The 20,157-nt window shown below is 41.6% G+C and overlaps 1 protein-coding gene across 1 annotated transcript; it reads right to left on the bottom strand.

Annotated features, from left to right (window-relative positions):
• Positions 1–8,192: 8,192 nt before the first annotated feature.
• Positions 8,193–16,085, bottom strand: tnnt2c (troponin T2c, cardiac). The gene has a single exon (XM_061761402.1). It carries the CDS (start codon positions 16,068–16,070, stop codon positions 15,054–15,056), a length of 1,017 nt encoding a protein of 338 aa, XP_061617386.1. The 5' UTR covers positions 16,071–16,085; the 3' UTR covers positions 8,193–15,053.
• Positions 16,086–20,157: the final 4,072 nt, after the last annotated feature.

Here is a 20,157-nt window from a genome sequence, read left to right as displayed (position 1 = left end):
TTCATCCATCTCGGCCACCGTGACAGTATTCGATGGCAAGCACGTGTGGGAGTAGGCATGAATCACCAGAGACAAACAGCAAAGGACGTGAGCGTGCATCTAAATGTGGCAGTTCATCAGACGTCACAGGTTAGGAGCACCATTCATAACCCGATGGCCCACGACGAACTAGTCGGGAGCGACGTGACCTGCCTCAAGTCAGCAACAGTATTAACAGCGTGATACCAATAGTCAAGGGGTGTGCAAACTTTTGTGCTCAGGGGCCACATTTGATTTGTAAAATGGAAACATGGCCCAGGTCATTCCAAGATGTGTTAAACAAATAGAAAAGTATGTATGTAAAATATTGTATGAAAAACAGTTTACTTTGATATTATAATAGTTCATATTCATCATTGTATATAATTAACAGGGTCCGTCATTAACGGGGGCCCGATGGTCCGCTTGAGCCTTTAAAAATTTCTAAGTCACTGAAAATTTTCGCCCACCGAGAATGGCACAAAAGTACATTTTCAGTTGCGGACTGAAATACTTTTATCACCGAAACATCCTGTCCGAGACAGGATGTTGTGATGACGCAAAGAAAAACCGAAGGTTTTACAGAGCTCCTGATAATGTTACCGATTAAATAACTTTCTATGATGCTAACAGGGCGGCACGGTGGCCGACTGGTTAGAGCGTCAGCCTCACAGTTCTGAGTACCCGGGTTCAATCCCCGGCCCCGCCTGTGTGGAGTTTGCATGTTCTCCCCGTGCCTGCGTGGGTTTTCTCCGGGCACTCCGGTTTCCTCCCACATCCCAAAAACATGCATTCATTGGAGACTCTAAATTGCCCGTAGGCATGACTGTGAGTGCGAATGGTTGTTTGTTTCTATGTGCCCTGCGATTGGCTGGCAACCAGTTCAGGGTGTACCCCGCCTCCTGCCCGATGACAGCTGGGATAGGCTCTAGCACGCCCGCGACCCTAGTGAGGAGAAGCGGCTCAGAAAATGGATGGATGGATGGATGATGCTAACAGCCTTTGGTGATGAGGTTCTTCAGGTCCAAATGGGGTTTCTATAAATGTCTTACTAAGCAGCAAAATAAAGCTCAAAGGGTAGGTTAGGCGATGAAGTTGTCGCTGTTGCTATTCTCATCCAGGAAAAAAAGCCTACAAACAGCGCTTCCTCTGACTGGGCACAGTGACGTTAAATCTTTACGTGCCCTTGCGGGGCCTTTAAGACTTGGCAGAGATGAATGTGTTGTCGGAGGGACCCAAATCTCCTTCATAACCCTGATCGCCGCCGCGTCCCACCTCAATTTGCAGGAGGATGAAGCAGCTGCCTGAACCTGGAGCCTGGAGCAGGCTAATTTATTTGCTGGCTAACACTGAAGCTTTCTTTCTACTATCATCCTGGAATGGTATGTTTACATGACGACATATTGAAATTCCAATAAACGACAAAACTGATCAGTATCATTTTCATACTGATCAACAGGACGGTACCATTTGTGTGTGTGTGTCTGGGTGAGGGGGCTTAAAATGGCATAACATCACTAAACCAAAACAGTACACTGCAGGATCTGCCAACACACTTTGGAAAGTCTCATGCAAATAAGCACTGTAGTTTTGACGAGATCAAGATTTATTGTCTTTAAAAAGAATTTAAATTACAAATTACCTGTGTTGACAGCGACGGTTTTCTGTGGCCAGAAGTAAGGGTCAGATGACAGCTGCAGGACTTGGCCGCGGAAGCTGATGAATCGAATAGCGGCTGTAGGACTTCCGCCTCCGGAGCTGACGAGTCAGATGACAGCAGCACGACGTGCCATCGGTGCAGGTTCTAATCACTGCCGCTGAAACTGTGCTCGCTCAGATGGCGGTAGCATTACTTGCGCCACGGGAGGAGGGTCAGAAAACAATCTAGACTGAATAGAGAAGGGTCTGATGACTGCTACGGGACTCGCGCCACTAGAACGCGGTCGTAAAATGTTCAAGACTTACCGAAGAAGGGTTAAATGCCACAGGACTTTCACCATTTGGACCAGGGTCAGAAGACAATCTAGACTGAATAGAAAAGGGTCCAATGACTGCCACAGGACTTGCGCTACTGGAGCAGGGTCGGAAAACGGTTAAAACTTACCAAAGAAGAGTCTTATGAATGCCACAGGACTTGCGCCACTGGAGCAGGTTTGGAAGACGATCTAGAATGCATAGAAAAGGGTCCAATGACTCCCAAAGGACTTGCGTTACTGGCGCAGGGTCGGAAAACATTCAAGACTTAGCAAAGAAGGGTCTGATGACTGCCACAGGACTTGCACCATAGGAGCAGGCTCAGAAGACAATCTAGACTAAATAGAAAAGGGTCTGATGACTGCCACAGGACTTGTGCCACTGAAGAAGAGTTGCAAGTTGCTCGAGATTTACCAAAGAAGGGTCACATGACCGCCACAGGACTTGCGCTACTGGAGCAGGGCCGAAAAACAGTCAAGACTTACCGAATAAGAGTCTGATGACTGCCACAGGACTTGCGCCACTAGAGCAGGGTTGGAAGACCATATAGAATGAATAGAAAAGGGTCTGATGACTGCGACAGGTCTTGCGCCACTGGAGCGGGGTCGTAAAACGTTAAAGGTCAGAGGACAAAGATATAAAAATTTTCTTGATAACTCTAGAACCCCTTTACAAACCACATTTGCCATTTCGAAGTGATTATATAGCAGATATACAGCACTTTAATCGATAAATATGACGCAGAATGCGCCTTCTGCTTTTTGCATCCAGCACCTTCCTGTCTTCGTCTCTTTCCGACGCTGTGACGTCACACGAGCCAAAGATCCTGTTCATTCGTGCTATTGTTCCATGCTGTTGTTATGTGCATTTATTACATAACATATAAACAATGCAAATATGAATTTTAACTGACCCCATAACATCTTTGTCATCTGCCCTTTAAAGACTTACCGAAGAAAGTTCTGATGACTGCGAAAGAACTTATGCCACTGAAGCAGAGTCGGAAGACGGTCCAGACTTACCAAAGAAGGGTCCAATGACCGCGAGAGGACTTGCGCGACTGGAGCAGAGTCGGAAAATGGTTCAGACTTGCCTAAATTCATATTCACAAAATAAGAAAAATATCCACTCTTCAGAAAAGTAAAAAGGATGGAGGCCTAAACCCTCCCAACTTTAAACACTATTATTTAGCTAACCAATTACAATACCTCATCAAATGGTTGCACCACAATGAGGAGTATCATTCTTGGCTAGAATTGGAACAAATAGATACACATCAAACTTCTAAAACACCCAATTATTTCCACAAGTCTTAAGACACCATAAATGCTGGGGGGGTGGCATCGGGTCCCTGCGGCCTCCTCCGGGTGGCTAGTTGTCGGGGCGCCTCGGTGGGGCCGGCGGACCGCCCCGTGTCCCTCGGTGTGGGACGTGTCCTGTCCGCGGGGCTGCTCTTGGTGGGCTCCCCCCTCTCAATTGATTGGGTGGGGTCCTCAGCCTCCACGGTGCAGGCACAGCAATTACGGGACACTTTTGTCAGTCATTGTGCGCGCGAAACGGTGTCAATTCACTTGCATGTGTCCACAGGCACACACCCCTGGTACTTTTTTGCTGGGTGTGGGGCCACTCACTTACTTCGACAAATAACTCATAAATATGAGAATTAGTTGGGTATCCCCTCACTCACACTCACCTCTGATAGACTTTTATAATTTACATAGTCACTCCCACCACACTTCATTTGTACAGCCGGGTTCGCGACCCTTGTCCCGCAGGCTTCTTCTCCTGTCCTTGTCCTGTTCTAGCTTGTCCTATCCTTCCCTCCCTCCCTTCTTTATGTTTGTCCTCTTCGTATCCTTCATCTTCTTCTTTTTCATCCTCTTATTCTTTGTAGTCGTCATATTCTCCTTCGTCGTCTTTGCAGGAGTCTCTAAAGTATGGCACGATGACTTCTACATGTTAATCTTCTTTATCGTCGCCTTCATCTTCTTCTTGGCCGTCTTCATCTTCGTCGTCTTCTTTTTCGTCGTCCTATTCATCTTCGTCTAATTCTTAGTCATCCTCTTTTTCTTCGTCTTCTGCGCAGTGTTCCTCGTTTTCGTCTTCATCTTTGTCTTAGCCATGCCCATGGTCTTCGTCATCTTTTTCGTCCTTTTTATCATCTTCATCTTTTGTCTTCTTCTTTGTTGTCTTCATCTTTGTCTTCATGGTTGTCTTCATCTTCCTCATCTCCATCTTCTCCATCATCATCATCTCCTTCTTCCTCTTCTTCATCTCATTCGTCTTCTTCGTCCTCTTGTCTTGAAATCGTCTTCTTCTTCTTCATTGTCCTCTTCATCTTTTTCTTATTCTTCGTCGTCATCTCCTTCTTCATCTTGTTCGTCTTTTTTGTTTGCTTGGTCTTCTTCCTCATCTTTATCTTCTTCATTTCATTCTCCGTCTTTTTCGTCTCTTTTTTATTTTCGTTCTCATCGTCTCCATCTTCTTTGTCTTTCTCGTCTTCTTGTTCTTTGTCTTCATCTATATCATCATCTTCGTAGTTGCCATCTTCTCTTTCGTTGTCTCCTTCGCGGGACTTCGCCTCAAAAGTAGGGCACGACGACTGCCGTAAGTCATGCGCAGGCAGAAGGACTTCTAATGCTGAAGCAGGGTTAAAAGACGGTCAAGACTTCCCGAAAAACGCTCTGATGACTGCCACAGGAAATGTGGGACTGGAGCAGGGTTGGAAGATAGTAAAGACATTCAAAAGAAGGCTCTGATGGTGGTCACAGAACTTATGCTGCAAAAGCAGGGTCAGCTGGCGGCCACAAGACTTGCACCGCCAGTGCAAGGCAGGAAGACATTTGAGACTTACCAAAGGGTCTGATGACTGCCACAGGACTTGTGCCACTGGAGCAGAGTTGGAAGTCACTCAAGACTTAGCAAAGAAGGAACTAATGACTGCCACAACTTGCAGCATCGGTTCAGGGTCGGACGACGACCTGAGACTTGCGCTGACGTAGCTGGTTCGGATAGCCGCAGCAAGCCTTGCGCCGCCAAAGCAGGGTCAGAAGACTGTGACAGGACTTGCGAGGCCCCAACACCTTTATGTTCTTAGTCCTCATCTTCTTCATCTTTGTCATCTTCATCTTCACGGTCTTCATCTTCATTGTCTTCTGACTTTTTTCTGTCGTCTTTTTCTTCGTCTTCTGTGTCTTATTCTTCATTGTCCTCTTCGTCTTCTTCATATTCTTTGCTGTTTTCCTCTTCATCGTCTTAATTTTTGTCTTTGCCGTCTTCATGCTCTTCTTCTTTGTCGTCTTCTTCGTCCTCTTTCTCATTCTCACACTAGGGTCGCGGACGTGCTGGAGCCTATCCCAGCTATATTCGGGCGAGAGGCGGGGTACACCCTGAACTGGTCGCCAGCCAATCACAGTCCTCTTTTGTCATCTTCATCTTATTAACCGTCTTCTTCATCTTTGTTGTCTTGGTTGTCTTCATATTCATCGTCTTCTTCTGTCTTCATCATCCTCTTCATCATCATATTGTTGTTCGTCTTCATGGTCTTTATCTTCTTCATCTTTGTCTTCGCTCTCCTAATTTTCTTTCTTTATCTTTGTCTTCTTCGTTGGCGGCATCTTCATCTTCTACTTTGCCATCTTATTTGCCATCATCGTTGTCTTTGTCGTCCTATTCATCTTTTTGTCTTCATCTTCAACTTTGTCTTCTTCACATCTTATTCATCCTCTTCACCATCTTCTTCTTTGTCTTTGTTGATGTGTTCGTCTTCTTCTTCATCTTTGGCGTCTTCATCGTCTTAGTCTTTTTCATCTTTGTCGGCTTCTAATTTCTTTGTCATCGTGGTCTTCTTCTTCGTTCTATTCATTTTTTTGTCTTATTCTTCGTCGCCCTCTTCTTCGTCTTCATCATATTCTTCGTCTTTTTCGTCACATTTGTATTCCTTGTTATTTTCACTACATTTGCCAATGATCACTACATGTTTTTGCACTGTAACTGTTTATACTATAACATGCATAAAATGAGAGCTAAAAATTTTTGTAGGCACTAATACAATCAAACTTTTAACTTTTATTTTTAGATAAGAAATGAACTCCTTACCTGGTAGCCATCTTGACTGTTAGTCAATACTGTCCCATCCAAAAAAAAATCCTTGCAAATGTAAGTTTCTTCAAGACTTAAACAATGATAGAAATTTGCTGCGGAGAATGAGAAAATTGGTATTTGACACATTTGTATTCCTTATTATTTTCACGACATTTCCCAATGATCACTAAATACTACATGTTTCTACACTGTAACCTTTTATGCTATATAACATGCATAAAATGAGAGCTAAAAAGTTGAGTAGGCACTAATACAATCAAACTTTTAACTTTCATCTGGAGATAGGAAATGAACTCCTTACCTGGTAGCCATCTTGACTGTTACAGTAAATGCTGCCCCATCCAAAAAAATTCCTTGCAAATGTAAGTTTCTTCAGGACTTGATCCTTCTGTGATCCTAACATTCTGTTTCCTCCCCTTGTCCTACGGGTCAAAAATGCACCACGCAACCAAAGCCCCAAAATAAAGCAGCTTAATTGAATTTTAAATCCAAAACCTGTAATTTATTAATTCAACTCAATTTAATTCATTTTTTTCATGTATTTTTTTTTTTACACAATACAAAAAGACGATTACCAGTGAACATTATAAAACTTTTTTTTTTTTACCACAAGCCAACTGTCATAACAGTTTATTATTACACTTGCATATTCCACACATAGCTGGCTTTTGCATCACAGGCCACCTGTAGTTTGATGCCATATTTTGCTGGCTTGCTTGGCATATACTGCCGGAAAGGACAGTGACCTGTTGATTTAAAACAAAAATAATAAAAAAAAGAGATTACAATCACTGAGTGTGTGTCACGGAAAACTGCATGAATCCAGGATGTTACATCACAATAAAATAAAACATATTTCAGGTAAGTAACATTGCATATATGAAAATAAAAAATTACCTTTGAATTGAACCAACTGCTCATCTACTGTGACTTCAGGTCCAGGGTTGTAGAGGTATGGGAGATGCTCAACACACTTGTCCCAGACCTCTCTGATGGCTGCCAGTTTGTCTGTCACACGCCTTACTGGTTTTGACTCACAGTTGTCAAATATCAGCCTTTTTGAAAAACTGTGAAAGATTTTCAGCGATATTGTGGCATGAAAAATTGCCCTGCCACTCTCTGCATCCCAGAGACTATATGTATCCTTGCCACCGGACCTATATACACCTGCGAATATCAAAAGCCCTATGTAGCCACGCAGGTCAATCCCATCCATATTTTTCCAGTTTTCTCCATGTTTCCGGAAACCCTCCAAATTTGTATTCTCCAGGAGGATTTTTTCAATGGTTGGTGTGATGAACAGGAGAAAGGTGGATGAAATGTCCTGGACATGGGCAGCCTTGTTGGCCCGGGAGTCATCCTTATGATGTTTGGTGCTGCTGTTCTTCCCTGGTTGCTGTCTGAATTTGATGAGGACCATGCAATTTTGCTGTTCATTGACAAAAATATTTCTCCATCAGTTTTAGGGATTCCCTCTGTATCTTCATCTGAAGATGCATCATCCTCTGGGTTGGATTCCTCCCCATCTTCCTCTTCAGATACATCTTCATCCTCTTGTTCCTCTTGAGCTCCTGAAAATCTCTCATCCAGGACCTGTTGGACAGTGAAACGTCAACTCATGGCTTCAACAAGGAGCCAACTAGGGGTCCTTTAGGGATCACTAAATACTACATGTTTCTGCACTGTAACTGTTTATACTATAATATGCATAAAAGGAGAGCTAAAAAGTTGCGTTGGCACTAATACAATCAAATTTTTCTCTGGAGATAAGAAATGAACTCCTTACCTGGTAGCCATCTTGACTGTTACAGTCAATACTGTCCTATCCCAAAAAATTCCTTGCGAGTGTAAGTTTCTTCAGGACTTAAACAATGATTGAAATTTACTGCGGAGAATGTGAAAATTGGTCTTGGACACATTTGTATTCCTTATTATTTTCACTACATTTGCCAATGATCACTAAATACTACATGTTTCTTCACTGTCACTGTTTGACTAGATCATGCATAAAATGCATATTGTTCTTTGTCTTTGTGGTCTTTATCTTCTTTATTGTCTTCGCTCTCCTAATTTTCTTTCTTCATCTTTGTCCTCTACTTCATTGGCGGCATCTTCATCTTCTACTTTGCAGTCTTCAAATCTTATTCGTCCATTTCTTCATCTTGATTTTCTTATACGACGTGTTCGTCTTCATCTTCTTCATCTTTGTCGTCATCTTCATCGTCTTCTTCTTCGCCGTCCTATTCTTCTTTGTCTTCTTCATCTTCTTCGTCTTCTTCATCTTTTTTATCTTCGTCTTCTTTGTCCTCCTCTGTCTTCTACGTCTCATTTGCCTTCTTTTCCTCTTCGTATACATCTTCGTCCTGTTCTTGTTTTCCTATGTTTTCTTCTTTGTCTTCCTCATATTCTTCTTTGTCTTCATGTTTTGTCTTCACAGTTCCTTATTTTCTTCTCTGTCGTCTTCTTCATCCTTTTTCTCATTCTCATCGTTTTCTTCTTTGAATTCTTCGCCGTCATCATCTTTGTCTTCGTGGTCGTCTTCGTCTTCTTTGTAGTATTCGTCTTCTTCATCTTCTACGTCTTCGTTTGTGTCATCTTCATCTCATTCGTCTCCTTCATCTTCCTCATCTTTTTGTCTTTGTCTTCTTCTTCATCCTATTCGTCTTCTTTGTCATCCTCTTCATCAGCTTCATATTTTTTCATATTGTTCTTCATCTTGGTGCTCGCCATCCTAATGTTCTTTTTCTTCTTCATCTTCTTAATCTTCTTCTTTGTCTTCTTCGTCATCATCTGACCCTGCATCCTCAAGTCCTTCAGCTGTCTTCCTACTCTGCATTGGCTTTATCTCTATCTTCATTTTTTCTCATCCACTTTGTCTTTGTGTTGTTTGTCTAATTCATCTTTGTCTTCTCCACCATCATCTTCTTTATCCTCTTCATCTCCATCTTCTTTCTCTTCTTTGTTTTCATCTTCATCGTCATTTTCTTTGTAGTTGTTGGAATCTCCTTCATTGTCTTCTTCACAGGACTTGCGCCTTGAGAGTAGGGTATGATGACTGTCGCAGGATATGCGCCACAGTAGCAGGGTCAGAAGCAGGCAGCAGGACTTGTGGTGCAGGAGCAGGGTTGGAAGACGGTCAAGACTTCCCGAAAAAGGGTCTGATGACTGCCACAGGAAGTGTGTCGCTGGAGCAGGGTTGGAAGGCGGTCGAGACTGACCAAAGAAGGGTCTGATGGTGGTCGCAGACCTTGTGCTGCAAAAGCAGCGCCAGCTGGCGGCCATAAGACTTGCACCAACAGTGCACGGTTGGAAGATGTTCCAGACTTACCAAAGAACGGTCTGATGACTGCCACAGGAAGTGTGGGACTGGAGCAGGGTTGGAAGATGGTCAAGACATTCAAAAGAAGGCTCTGATGGTGGTCACAGAACTTATGCTGCAAAAGCAGGGTCAGTTGGCGGCCACAAGACTTGCACAGCCAGTGCAAGGCAGGAAGACGTTTGAGACTCACCAAAGGGTCTGACGACTGCCACAGGACTTGCACCACTGAACAGGGTCGGAAGACGGTGGAGTCTTACTGAAGAAGGGTATGATGACTGCCATAGGACTTGTGCCACTGGAGCAGGGTTGGAAGTAACTCAAGACTTAGCAAAGAAGGAACTGATGACTGCCACGACTTGCAGCATCAGTTCAGGGTAGGAAGACGACCTGAGACTTGCGCTGACGAAGGAGGTTCAGATAGCCACAGCAAGCCTTGCAGGGCCAAAGCAGGGTCAGAAGACTGACAGGACTTGCCAGGCCCCAACACCTTTATCTTCTTTGTAGTCTTCTTTATCTTCTTTATCTTTTTCGTCGGCGGCATCGTCTTCTATTTGCCTTCTTCACATCTGATTCGTCCTCTTCTTCACCTTTGACATCTTCTTTGACGTGTTCATCTTCATCTTCAACGTCGCGGTCTTCATCTTCATTGTCTTCTGACTTCTTTGTCTTTGTCGTCTTTTTCTTCGTCTTCTGTGTCTTATTCTTCATCGTCCTCTTCGTCTTCTTCATGTTCTTCGCTGTTTTCGTCTTCATCGTCTTAATTTTTGTCTTTGCCGTCTTCATGCTCTTCTTCTTTGTCGTCTTCTTCGTCCTCTTTCTAATTCATACATCTTCCGTTCCACTTATCCTCATGAGGGTCGCGGGCATGCTGGAGCCTATCCCAGCTATCTTCGGGCTAGAGACAGGCTACACCCTGAACTGGTTGCTGGCCAATCTCAGTCCTCTTTCTCATCCATCCATCCATTTTCTGAGCCGCTTCTCCTCACTAGGGTCGCGGGCGTGCTGGAGCCTATCCCAGCTGTCATCGGGCAGGAGGCGGGGTACACCCTGAACTGGTTGCCAGCCAATCGCAGGGCACATAGAAACAAACAACCATTCGCACTCACAGTCATGCCTACGGGCAATTTAGAGTCTCCAATTAATGCATGTTTTTGGGATGTGGGAGGAAACCGGAGTGCCCGGAGAAAACCCACGCAGGCACGGGGAGAACATGCAAACTCCACACAGGCGGGGACGGGGATTGAACCCCGCACCTCAGAACTGTGAGGCTGGCACTCTAACCAGTATTCATCTTATTCCCCGTCTTCTTCATCTTTGCTTTCTTGGTTGTCTTCAGCTTCTTCGTCGTCCTCCTTTTCTTCGTCCTCTTCTTTGTCCCATTCATCTTCTTCATCGTCATTGTATTCTTCTTCATCTTCATCGTCTTCTTCTGTCTACGTCATCCTCTTCATCATCATATTGTTCTTCGTCTTCGTGGTCTTTATCTTCCTCATCTTTGTCTTCGCTCCCCTAATTTTCTTTCTTCATCTTTGTCTTCTTCTTCGTTCTCATCTCATCTTCTACTTTGCCATCTTATTTGTCCTCTTCTTCATCTTCCTTTTCTTATTCGACGTGTTCGTCTTCATCTTCTTCATCTCTGTCGTCTTCTTCATCTCTGTCGTCATCATCATCTTCATCGTCTTCTGACTTCTTTGTCTTCATCGTCTTCTCTGCCGTCCTATTCGTCATATTCTTGTCTTCTTCATATTCTTCGTCTTCTTCATCTTCTTTATCTTTGTCTTCGTTGTCCTCATGTTCTTCTTCGTTTTCTTCTTCCTTTTTCTCATCATTTTTTTATCTTCATTGTCTTCATCATCTTTGTCTTCGTGGTCACCTTCTTCGTCTTCTTCGTCCTCCTCTTTCTTCTACGTCTTTGTTTTTGTCATCTTCATCTTCCTCTCATCCGTCTTCTCCAGAAGGGTCAGATGCAGGCAGCAGGACTTCTAGTGCTGAAGCAGGGTTGGAAGACGGTCAAGACTTCACGACAAAGGGTCTGATGACTGCCACAGGAAGTGTGTCTTCGTCGATGTGTTCGTCTTCTTCATCTTTGGCATCTTCATCGTCTTAGTCTTTTTCATCTTTGTTGGCTTCTAATTTCTTTGCCATCGTGGTATTCTTCTTCGTCCTATTCATCTTTTTTGTCTTATTCTTCGACGCCCACTTCGTCTTCTTCATATTCTTTGTCTTTTTCGTTGTTTCCTTTAGCGTCTTCATCTTTGTCTTAGCCGTCCTAATGATCTTCTTCTTTGTCTTCTTTCTCATTTTCTTCTTTGTCCCCTTCTTTGTCGTCTTCATCGACTTTGTTGTCCTCTTCGGCTTCTTCATCGTCATCTCCTTCAGCTTCTTCGTCACACTCCTCTTCTTCGGCCTCTTCTTTGTCTCATTTGCCTTCGTTTCGTCATCGTATTCATCTTCGTCCTTTCTTGTCTTTGTTTTCCTATTCATCTTCTTTGTCTTATTCTTTGTCGTCCTCTTCTTCGTCTTCCTCATATTCTTATTCTTCATCATTTTCATCTTCATCTTTGTTGTTTTCGTCTTCATCTTCTTCATCTTTTGTCTTCACAGTTCCTCATTTTCTTCTCCGTCGTCTTCTTCATCCTTTCTCATCCTCATCTTTTTCTTCTTTGACTTCTTCGCCTTCATCATCTTTGTCTTCGTGTTCGTCTTCTACGTAGTATTTGTGTTCTTCATCATCTACTTCTTCGTTTTTGTCATCTTTATTTTCATCTCCTTTGTCTTCTCCATCGTCTTCTTCATCTTCATCATTTCCTTCAGCTTCTTTGTCATCTTTGTCTTCTTCGTCTCATTCGTTTCCTTCAGCTTCCTCACCTTTTTGTATTTGTTCTCATAATACAATAAAACTTTCAACTTTCATCTGGAGATAGGAAATGAACTCCTTACCTGGTAGCCATCTTGACTGTTACAGTCAATACTGTCCCATCCCAAAAAAATCCTTGCAAATGAAAATTTCTTCAGGACTTGAACAATGATTGAAATTTGTGGCGGAGAATGAGAAAATTCGTCTTGGACACATTTGTATTCCTTATTATTTTCACTACATTTGCCAATGATCACGAAATACGACATGTTTCTTCACTGTAACTGTTTATACTATAACATGCATAAAATGAGAGCTAAAAAGTTGCATAGGCACTAATACAATCAAACTTTTAACTTTTATCTGGAGATAAGAAATGAACTCCTTACCTGGTAGCCATCTTGACTGTTGCAGTCAATACTGTCCCATCCAAAATACGGGTTAGGGTTAGCTTCATATTTTTTCATATTGTTCTTCATCTTTGTGTTTGCCATCCTAATGTTCTTTCTTCTTAATCTTCTTCTTTGTCATCATCTGACCCTGCATCCTCAACACAGGTCCTTCAGCTGTCTTCCTACTCTGCATTGGCTTTATCTTCTTTTTTTCATCCACTTTGTCTTTGTCTTGTTTGTCTAATGTCATAGCAGGGTCAGCTCGCAGCCACAGGACTTGCGCTACAGCAGGTTATGGATTAGACACACTTTGAGTGTATGGGACAAGACGACACAAGACATCTTTATCAAGAGCCATGCAACTGGCTGGGAACACGGACTTTTTGGCATCAATGTGGGACCGTGGATTCAAACAGTGAAAATGCAATAGCCTGAAAACAATTAATCAAATATTTGAAGGTCACAAAATAATATAATTTTCTCAGATACAGACTCCATTTGCAACACCACACCAAGGTATTTCTTCTGATACTTACATATCCAAACTCATACAGAGTGGGACAGGATTAAAAGAGACCCCACAAATGTGGGGGAAAAAAATATATATATATTTCCCAACTAAGCCTAAGTCTTGCACATCTATGGTAACATAATTGCTTGTCTGATTATACACATGTAAATGAGAAATGTGAGCAAGAAATGAATGTGATAAGAGAGGCCAGAATATGGGAAGACGTGTTTGAAATGCCACTCAGGTATCAATAGTAATTTATGGAAAGAGTTTGACTGTAAAACAAAAATATTTTTTTCCGACTCCATTGTTTCTTTCAACATTTTATAACAGCACAATATCTCCACTCTGTTGGAGGAACTGTGGTATGATTGGGGATCACTCACATCTTTTGGGACTACCTAGCAATGAAAATATTCTGGTATGATGTAAAGGATCTTGAACATTGATAATCCTATGAATCCTATATGTGCCAAAAATATGATATTATCCACTTAGTATTTAAACGAAAAATTATTACAATTAAAGTGAAATACAATAGTACGTAAATATGGAGCAATAATGGCTCAGCTCCTCCACATTTCCTGTCTACAAGAATCTAACATAATCATGACATTTGTTTGAAACCGAGCACGAAAAAAATTAAAGGATAGTGACCTGCCAATCACACTGCCTTATCTGCAGGGCGCTAATGAGTCTGCTGCTCGCCCCTCCTCCCCCAACTGTTGTTTTACATCCCCACATCGCTTCTTATCAAGCTCAACGCAATTCATCAGCGTGCCAGCGGGACACACAGCAGGTCAGGTAGATAAAATGTACACCTCCCATCAGCCACCTGTCATGCCATTGACTTGCGGGAACACGTTGTTGTTTGCACGCGTGGTCGGGGAGCCCATTAAGATTTTTTCTCCCCACCCATTCCACGCCATCATCAATACAAAGCGCTCACCTTGAAGCTGGAGTGGCAGAGTGCATGCAGCAGTGGGAGGATGACTGACAGTATGAACGGACATACAAAATACAGCCACCACGTCTGGGAATGGGCTCTGTAATGGGCTGTCATGGCTTGGGGGGGTTGAATGCTACTGCACTTTAGGCACAAGTACTAGCCACTCACTTTGGACCTAAAATAGTGGCCATCAACCCCATACTGTCAACTTCGATAATTGCCCAACACTGAGTGTCCTTTCAGAAATGATATTTTCACAAAATAATTGGTCATTGGTTTTCAATAACAACTTCCCAAAAACACAGACTCTATACAACACTCCATATATAAAAGTGGTGCTGAAGCCTGTCTAGACTAGATTCATTTTCACTTGAAAAAGAAAAAAGATATGTTGATGCTAACGCAGCCTGCCGCTGAATGCTCTAGCGCCCCTTGTGGGCATTAACCTTGATTTTACAATTTGGTCTGTTTTGGGAGGATATTGTGCACTGCATGGATGATGTACAACTGTACGGCATCATACGTTTCTAAATTTAGACCCTCTCAGGTTGGTAAATAGGGTAAAGTTGGACACAGACTAGATTGTTAAAACTACAAAATGTCTACAGTATTATCTATGTTAAGGCACAATTTGTGATGCAGCTCTTATATTGGGACTCATTAGACTTCGGATGTTCCTGACAAGGAAAATCTTTCATATTTTTATTTAGTTTATTTATGAACAAGTGCTACCTTGAAATAAAATACGCAGTTTGTGAATGTAAGTGTTGCATGTGGTCACAAAAGCCAACAACAACAAAAATTGTGGTGGAATACACATCGCCACCAAACAAGTGACTTTAATAGTGAGTGTGAACAAACAATAACAGAGTGGGTTGATGAGTGGCCATTACAACAGCTGCGAGCTGAAAAAAGTGTTTTCCCCATGGTCACTTCCAAGAGCCCGACTTTCCCTTGGCGGAACGCGAGGTCTTGGATGACTTGGACCCACGCTGGTGGTCACTGACGCGGTTGCGCAGCACGTAGATATCGTACTTCTGCCGCTTGAGCTTCTCGCCCAGCTCGAATTTCTCGGAATGGAGCTGGTGGAGCCACCCCCACAGGTCATGTGCCTTCTCGGCCAGCTTGTCTTGGTTGAGGTGGTCGATGTTGAGTGGTTTGCGGCGTTCCAGCAGTGCCTTCTTTTTCTCCTCGCGCGCCGTCAGCTTCTTGCCCTTCTTCTGGTCCACCTTCTGCAGGTAGCCACCAAAGGACTTGTTGGTGAAGGTCTTCTTCTTCTTGGCCTCCTCTTCAGCACGTAGCTTGGCCGCCTCCTCCTCTCGCCGCACTCGCTCCTCCGTTAACCGGGCTTGGCGTTCACGCTCTTGATCAGCGCGCTCCCGCTGCTGCTCGGCCCGGTCCGAGCGGCGCCGTTCGATACGGTTGCGCAGGGCCACCAGCTCCTCCTCTTCCTTTTGCCGATTGGAGAAGTGCAGCTCGATAAGGCCCTGCAGGTCGTTGAAATCCTTCTCCACGCGCTTGCGGTGGAGGTCGTCGAAATCCACCTTCTCTCCGTCCGGCAGCTTGGGCGGGGCGATGTTGGGCACGTACGTGGTTTTAGGTCGCGGTTTAGACTCTTCCTCATGCTGCTGTATTTCATCCTCCTCCACCTCTTCCTCCTCTTCCACCTCGTAGTCCTGCTCCTCTTTCTGTTCCTTCACCTCCTGCTCGTACTCGTCCTGATCCTCCAGGATCTCCTCAGCATCTGACATGTCTTTCCTGGAAGCGGGAGTACCACCAAGATTGGCTAACGTCTGAAGACTGAGCTCTGGGTAGTGCTGGTGGAACTCTCTTAATGCTTTGCTGGGATCATGTGACACACCAAATTCTCCGCGGGGAAGAGTTAGAGACAGATGCAAGTGTCTATTTTTTCCAAGTCTTCCACCCTTGTCCCCCACCTCCCTCATCCCCAAAGACACCCTTGCTCCGGTCTGACCCTGCGGCTCTCCTCATTCCTTTGTAAGGACACCATGAAAGACTATTTCGGAGCCACAACAGATGCATTACACACTTGTGCAGCCACAACCAATGAAATTCAAGAGTGTGGAAGGTTGTTGATAAGCTATGCAAGCAGCCATAGTGCCAAAATAACTCTATACTCTACTATAAATCTTCACAACAACATCATGGGGTCGCAGCCTATAGAACGGGGAATGCATGAATCCATTGGGGTTGTTTAAAACTACCGGAGTCCTTTGACAAAGCCAACTGCAAGTCTTAAGGACGTCAGAGGCGGCCACGAGTTACACAATCATGCAAGTGAGCATCTGTGAAATGCGGAACGACAGCAAAACAAAGATACGTTGTTGGAAAGCGTAGTAAGTAGCAACATGACAAGTACACCAATCCAGTTTCTTTGAAGTGTGTGTGTATGTGTGTGTGTGTGTGTGTGTGTATCTGTGTGTTAGAGAGTTTGTGTTTGGCCTTTGAACTTTTTTTCTGGTGTTTAAATGCTTTTATAATTCACGGGTCAAAAATGACCCATAAGACAACCTTTCTACCCTAGTGGTGTACAGCCCACATGGAAACATAAACAAAAACAAAGTATCACTTTTTCTAATGATGGGGTCCCTTTAGGAAAATACATTAAATTTCAAGTTGGAAAAAGATAGTTTAAGGTATTTTTACGACAGCTAAACATGGCAGGAGGTAACTTTTGACCTGCAATACAACAAGGCTTAAACAATGATTGAAATTTGTTGCGGAGAATGAGAAAATTGGTCTTGGACACATTTGTATTCCTTATTATTTTCACTACATTTGTCAATCATCATTAAATACTACATGTTTCTTCACTGTAACTGTATATACTATACCATGCATAAAATGAGAGCAAAAAGGTTGTGTAGTCACTAATACAATCAAACTTTTAACTTTCATCTGGAGATAAGAAATGAACTCCTTACCTGGTAGTCATCTTGACTGTTACAGTCAATACTGTCCCATCCCAAAAAAATTCCTTGCAAATGTAAGTTACTTCAGGAATTAAACAATGATTGAAATTTGCTGCAGAGAATGAGAAAATTGGTATTTGACACATTTGTATTCCTTATTATTTTCACATTTGCCAATGATCACTAAATACAACATGTTTCTTTATTGTAACTATATACTATAACATGCGTAAAATGAGAGATAAAAAGTTGCGTAGGCACTAATACGATCAAACTTTTAACTTTCATCTGGAGATAGGAAATGAACTCCTTACCTGGTAGCCATCTTGACTGTTACAGTCAATACTGTTCCATCCCAAAAAATTCCTTGCAAATGAAAATTTCTTCAGGACTTGAACAATGATTGAAATTTGTGGCGGAGAATGAGAAAATTCGTCTTGGACACATTTGTATTCCTTATTATTTTCACATTTGCCAATGATCACTAAATACAACATGTTTCTTCACTGTAACTACATATACTATAACATGCATAAAATCAGAGGTAAAAAGTTGCGTAGGCACTAATACAATCAAACTTTTAACTTTCATCTGGAGATAGGAAATGAACTCCTTACCTGGCAGCCATCTTGAATGTTACAGTCAATACTGTCCCATCCAAAAAAATTCCTTGCAAATGAAAATTTCTTCAGGACTTGAACAATGATTGAAATTTGTGGCGGAGAATGGGAAAATTCGTCTTGGACACATTTGTATTCCTTATTATTTTCACAACATTTGCCAATGATCACTAAATACAACATGTTTCTTTATTGTAACTGTATATACTATAACATGCGTAAAATGAGAGATAAAAAGTTGCGTAGGCACTAATACGATCAAACTTTTATCTGGAGATAAGAAATGAACTCCTTACCTGGTAGCTATCTTGACTGTTACAGTAAATACTGTCCCATCCAAAAAAATTCCTTGCAAATGAAAATTTCTTCAGGACTTGAACAATGATTGAAATTTACTGCGGAAAATGAGAAAATTCGTCTTGGACACATTTGTATTCCTTATTATTTTCACAACATTTGCCAATGATCACTAAATACAACGTGTTTCTTCACTATAACTATATATACTATAACATGCATAAAATCAGAGGTAAAAAGTTGCGTAGGCACTAATACAATCAAACTTTTAACTTTCATCTGGAGATAGGAAATGAACTCCTTACCTGGCAGCCATCTTGAATGTTACAGTCAATACTGTCCCATCCAAAAAAATTCCTTGCAAATGAAAATTTCTTCAGAACTTGAACACTGATTGAAATTTGTGGCGGAGAATGAGAAAATTCGTCTTGGACACATTTGTATTCCTTATTATTTTCACAACATTTGCCAATGATCACTAAATACAACATGTTTCTTTATTGTAACTGTATATACTATAACATGCGTAAAATGAGAGATAAAAAGTTGCGTAGGCACTAATACGATCAAACTTTTATCTGGAGATGAGAAATGAACTCCTTATTATTATTATTAATTATTGAAATTTGCTGCGGAGAATGAGAAAATTGGTATTTGACACATTTGTATTCCTTATTATTTTCACAACATTTCCCAATAAACACTAAATACTACAAGTTTCTTCACTGTAACTGTTTATACTATAACATGTATAAAATAAATGAGAGCTAAAAAGTTGAGTAGGCACTAATACAATCAAACTTTTAACTTTCAACTGGAGATAGGAAATGAACTCCTTACCTGGTAGCCATCTTGACTGTTACAGTCAATACTGTCCCATCCAAAAAAATTCCTTGCAAATGAAAATTTCTTCAGGACTTGAACAATGATTGAAATTTGTGGCGGAGAATGAGAAAATTCGTCTTGGGCACATTTGTATTTCTTATTATTTTCACATTTGCCAATGATCACTAAATACAACATGTTTCTTCACTGTAACTGTTTATACTATAACATGTATAAAATAAATGAGAGCTAAAAAGTTGAGTAGGCACTAATACGATCAAACTTTTATCTGGAGATAAGAAATGAACTCCTTACCTGGTAGCCATCTTGACTGTTACAGTCAATACTGTCCCATCCAAAAAAATTCCTTGCAAATGAAAATTTCTTCAGGACTTGAACAATGATTGAAATTTGTGGCGGAGAATGAGAAAATTCGTCTTGGACACATTTGTATTGCTTATTATTTTCACATTTGCCAATGATCACTAAATACAACATGTTTCTTTATTGTAACTGTATATACTATAACATGCGTAAAATGAGAGATAAAAAGTTGAGTAAGCACTAATACGATCAAACTTTTATCTGGAGATAAGAAATGAACTCCTTACCTGGTAGCCGTCTTGACTGTTACACTCAATACTGTCCCATCCAAAAAAATTCCTTGAAAATTTAAGTTTCTTCAGGACTTAAACAATGATTGGAATTTGCTGTGGAGAATAAGAAAATTGGTATTTGACACGTTTGTATTCCTTATTATTTTCACTACATTTGCCAATGATCACTAAATACTTCATGTTTCTGCACTGTAACTGTTTATACTATCACATGCATAAAAGGTTATTCTTTTTTATCTTTCTCAATTAATAGTATTTCAATCTCACGGAACCAAATCTAGCTATGGAGATGCGGTAATTTCACCTGAAAATAAAAAAAAAAAAAATAAATGTGTATTAATGGTGGTCATTTGATATCATGAGCAAAATAGTAAACAAAAATGTCTTTATAATGTTATCTGTATTATTTTGATAGCACCAACTTTTATAAAAAAAATGCTTCATGACATCTCATGAATCTAATTTCGTGAGAATCACCCAAGAATGAGCATGAACTCACATTTGCTAAGGTACGAGGCTATTGGTCAACATTAAATTCATGTCTTAGCGTGGACGAAGTTTCTCGAAATACTACTACTCACATCGTTCAACGAAATATTTGGTATCTCTTGAGTAATCTTTTATGTACTAATTTTACATGGGGATAGACAGACCCAATGAATCAGAGCTTAATCCTTAAAAAACCTCCGTGGCATAATCACAACAAACTTTTATATACAGTGCTGTAATCTATAAAAAAGA

This window comes from Phyllopteryx taeniolatus, chromosome 22 (genome assembly GCF_024500385.1).
Source record: "Phyllopteryx taeniolatus isolate TA_2022b chromosome 22, UOR_Ptae_1.2, whole genome shotgun sequence".
Taxonomy (NCBI): Eukaryota; Metazoa; Chordata; class Actinopteri; order Syngnathiformes; family Syngnathidae; genus Phyllopteryx; species Phyllopteryx taeniolatus.
The sequence above is the reverse complement of the archived record's forward strand: the minus strand, read 5'-3'. Positions and strand labels throughout refer to the sequence as shown.

Coding starts and splice junctions, on each gene's coding strand:
- tnnt2c (XM_061761402.1), bottom strand. CDS start 16,070: ATGAGGGAGGTGGGGGACAAGGGTGGAAGACTTGGAAAAAATAGACAC.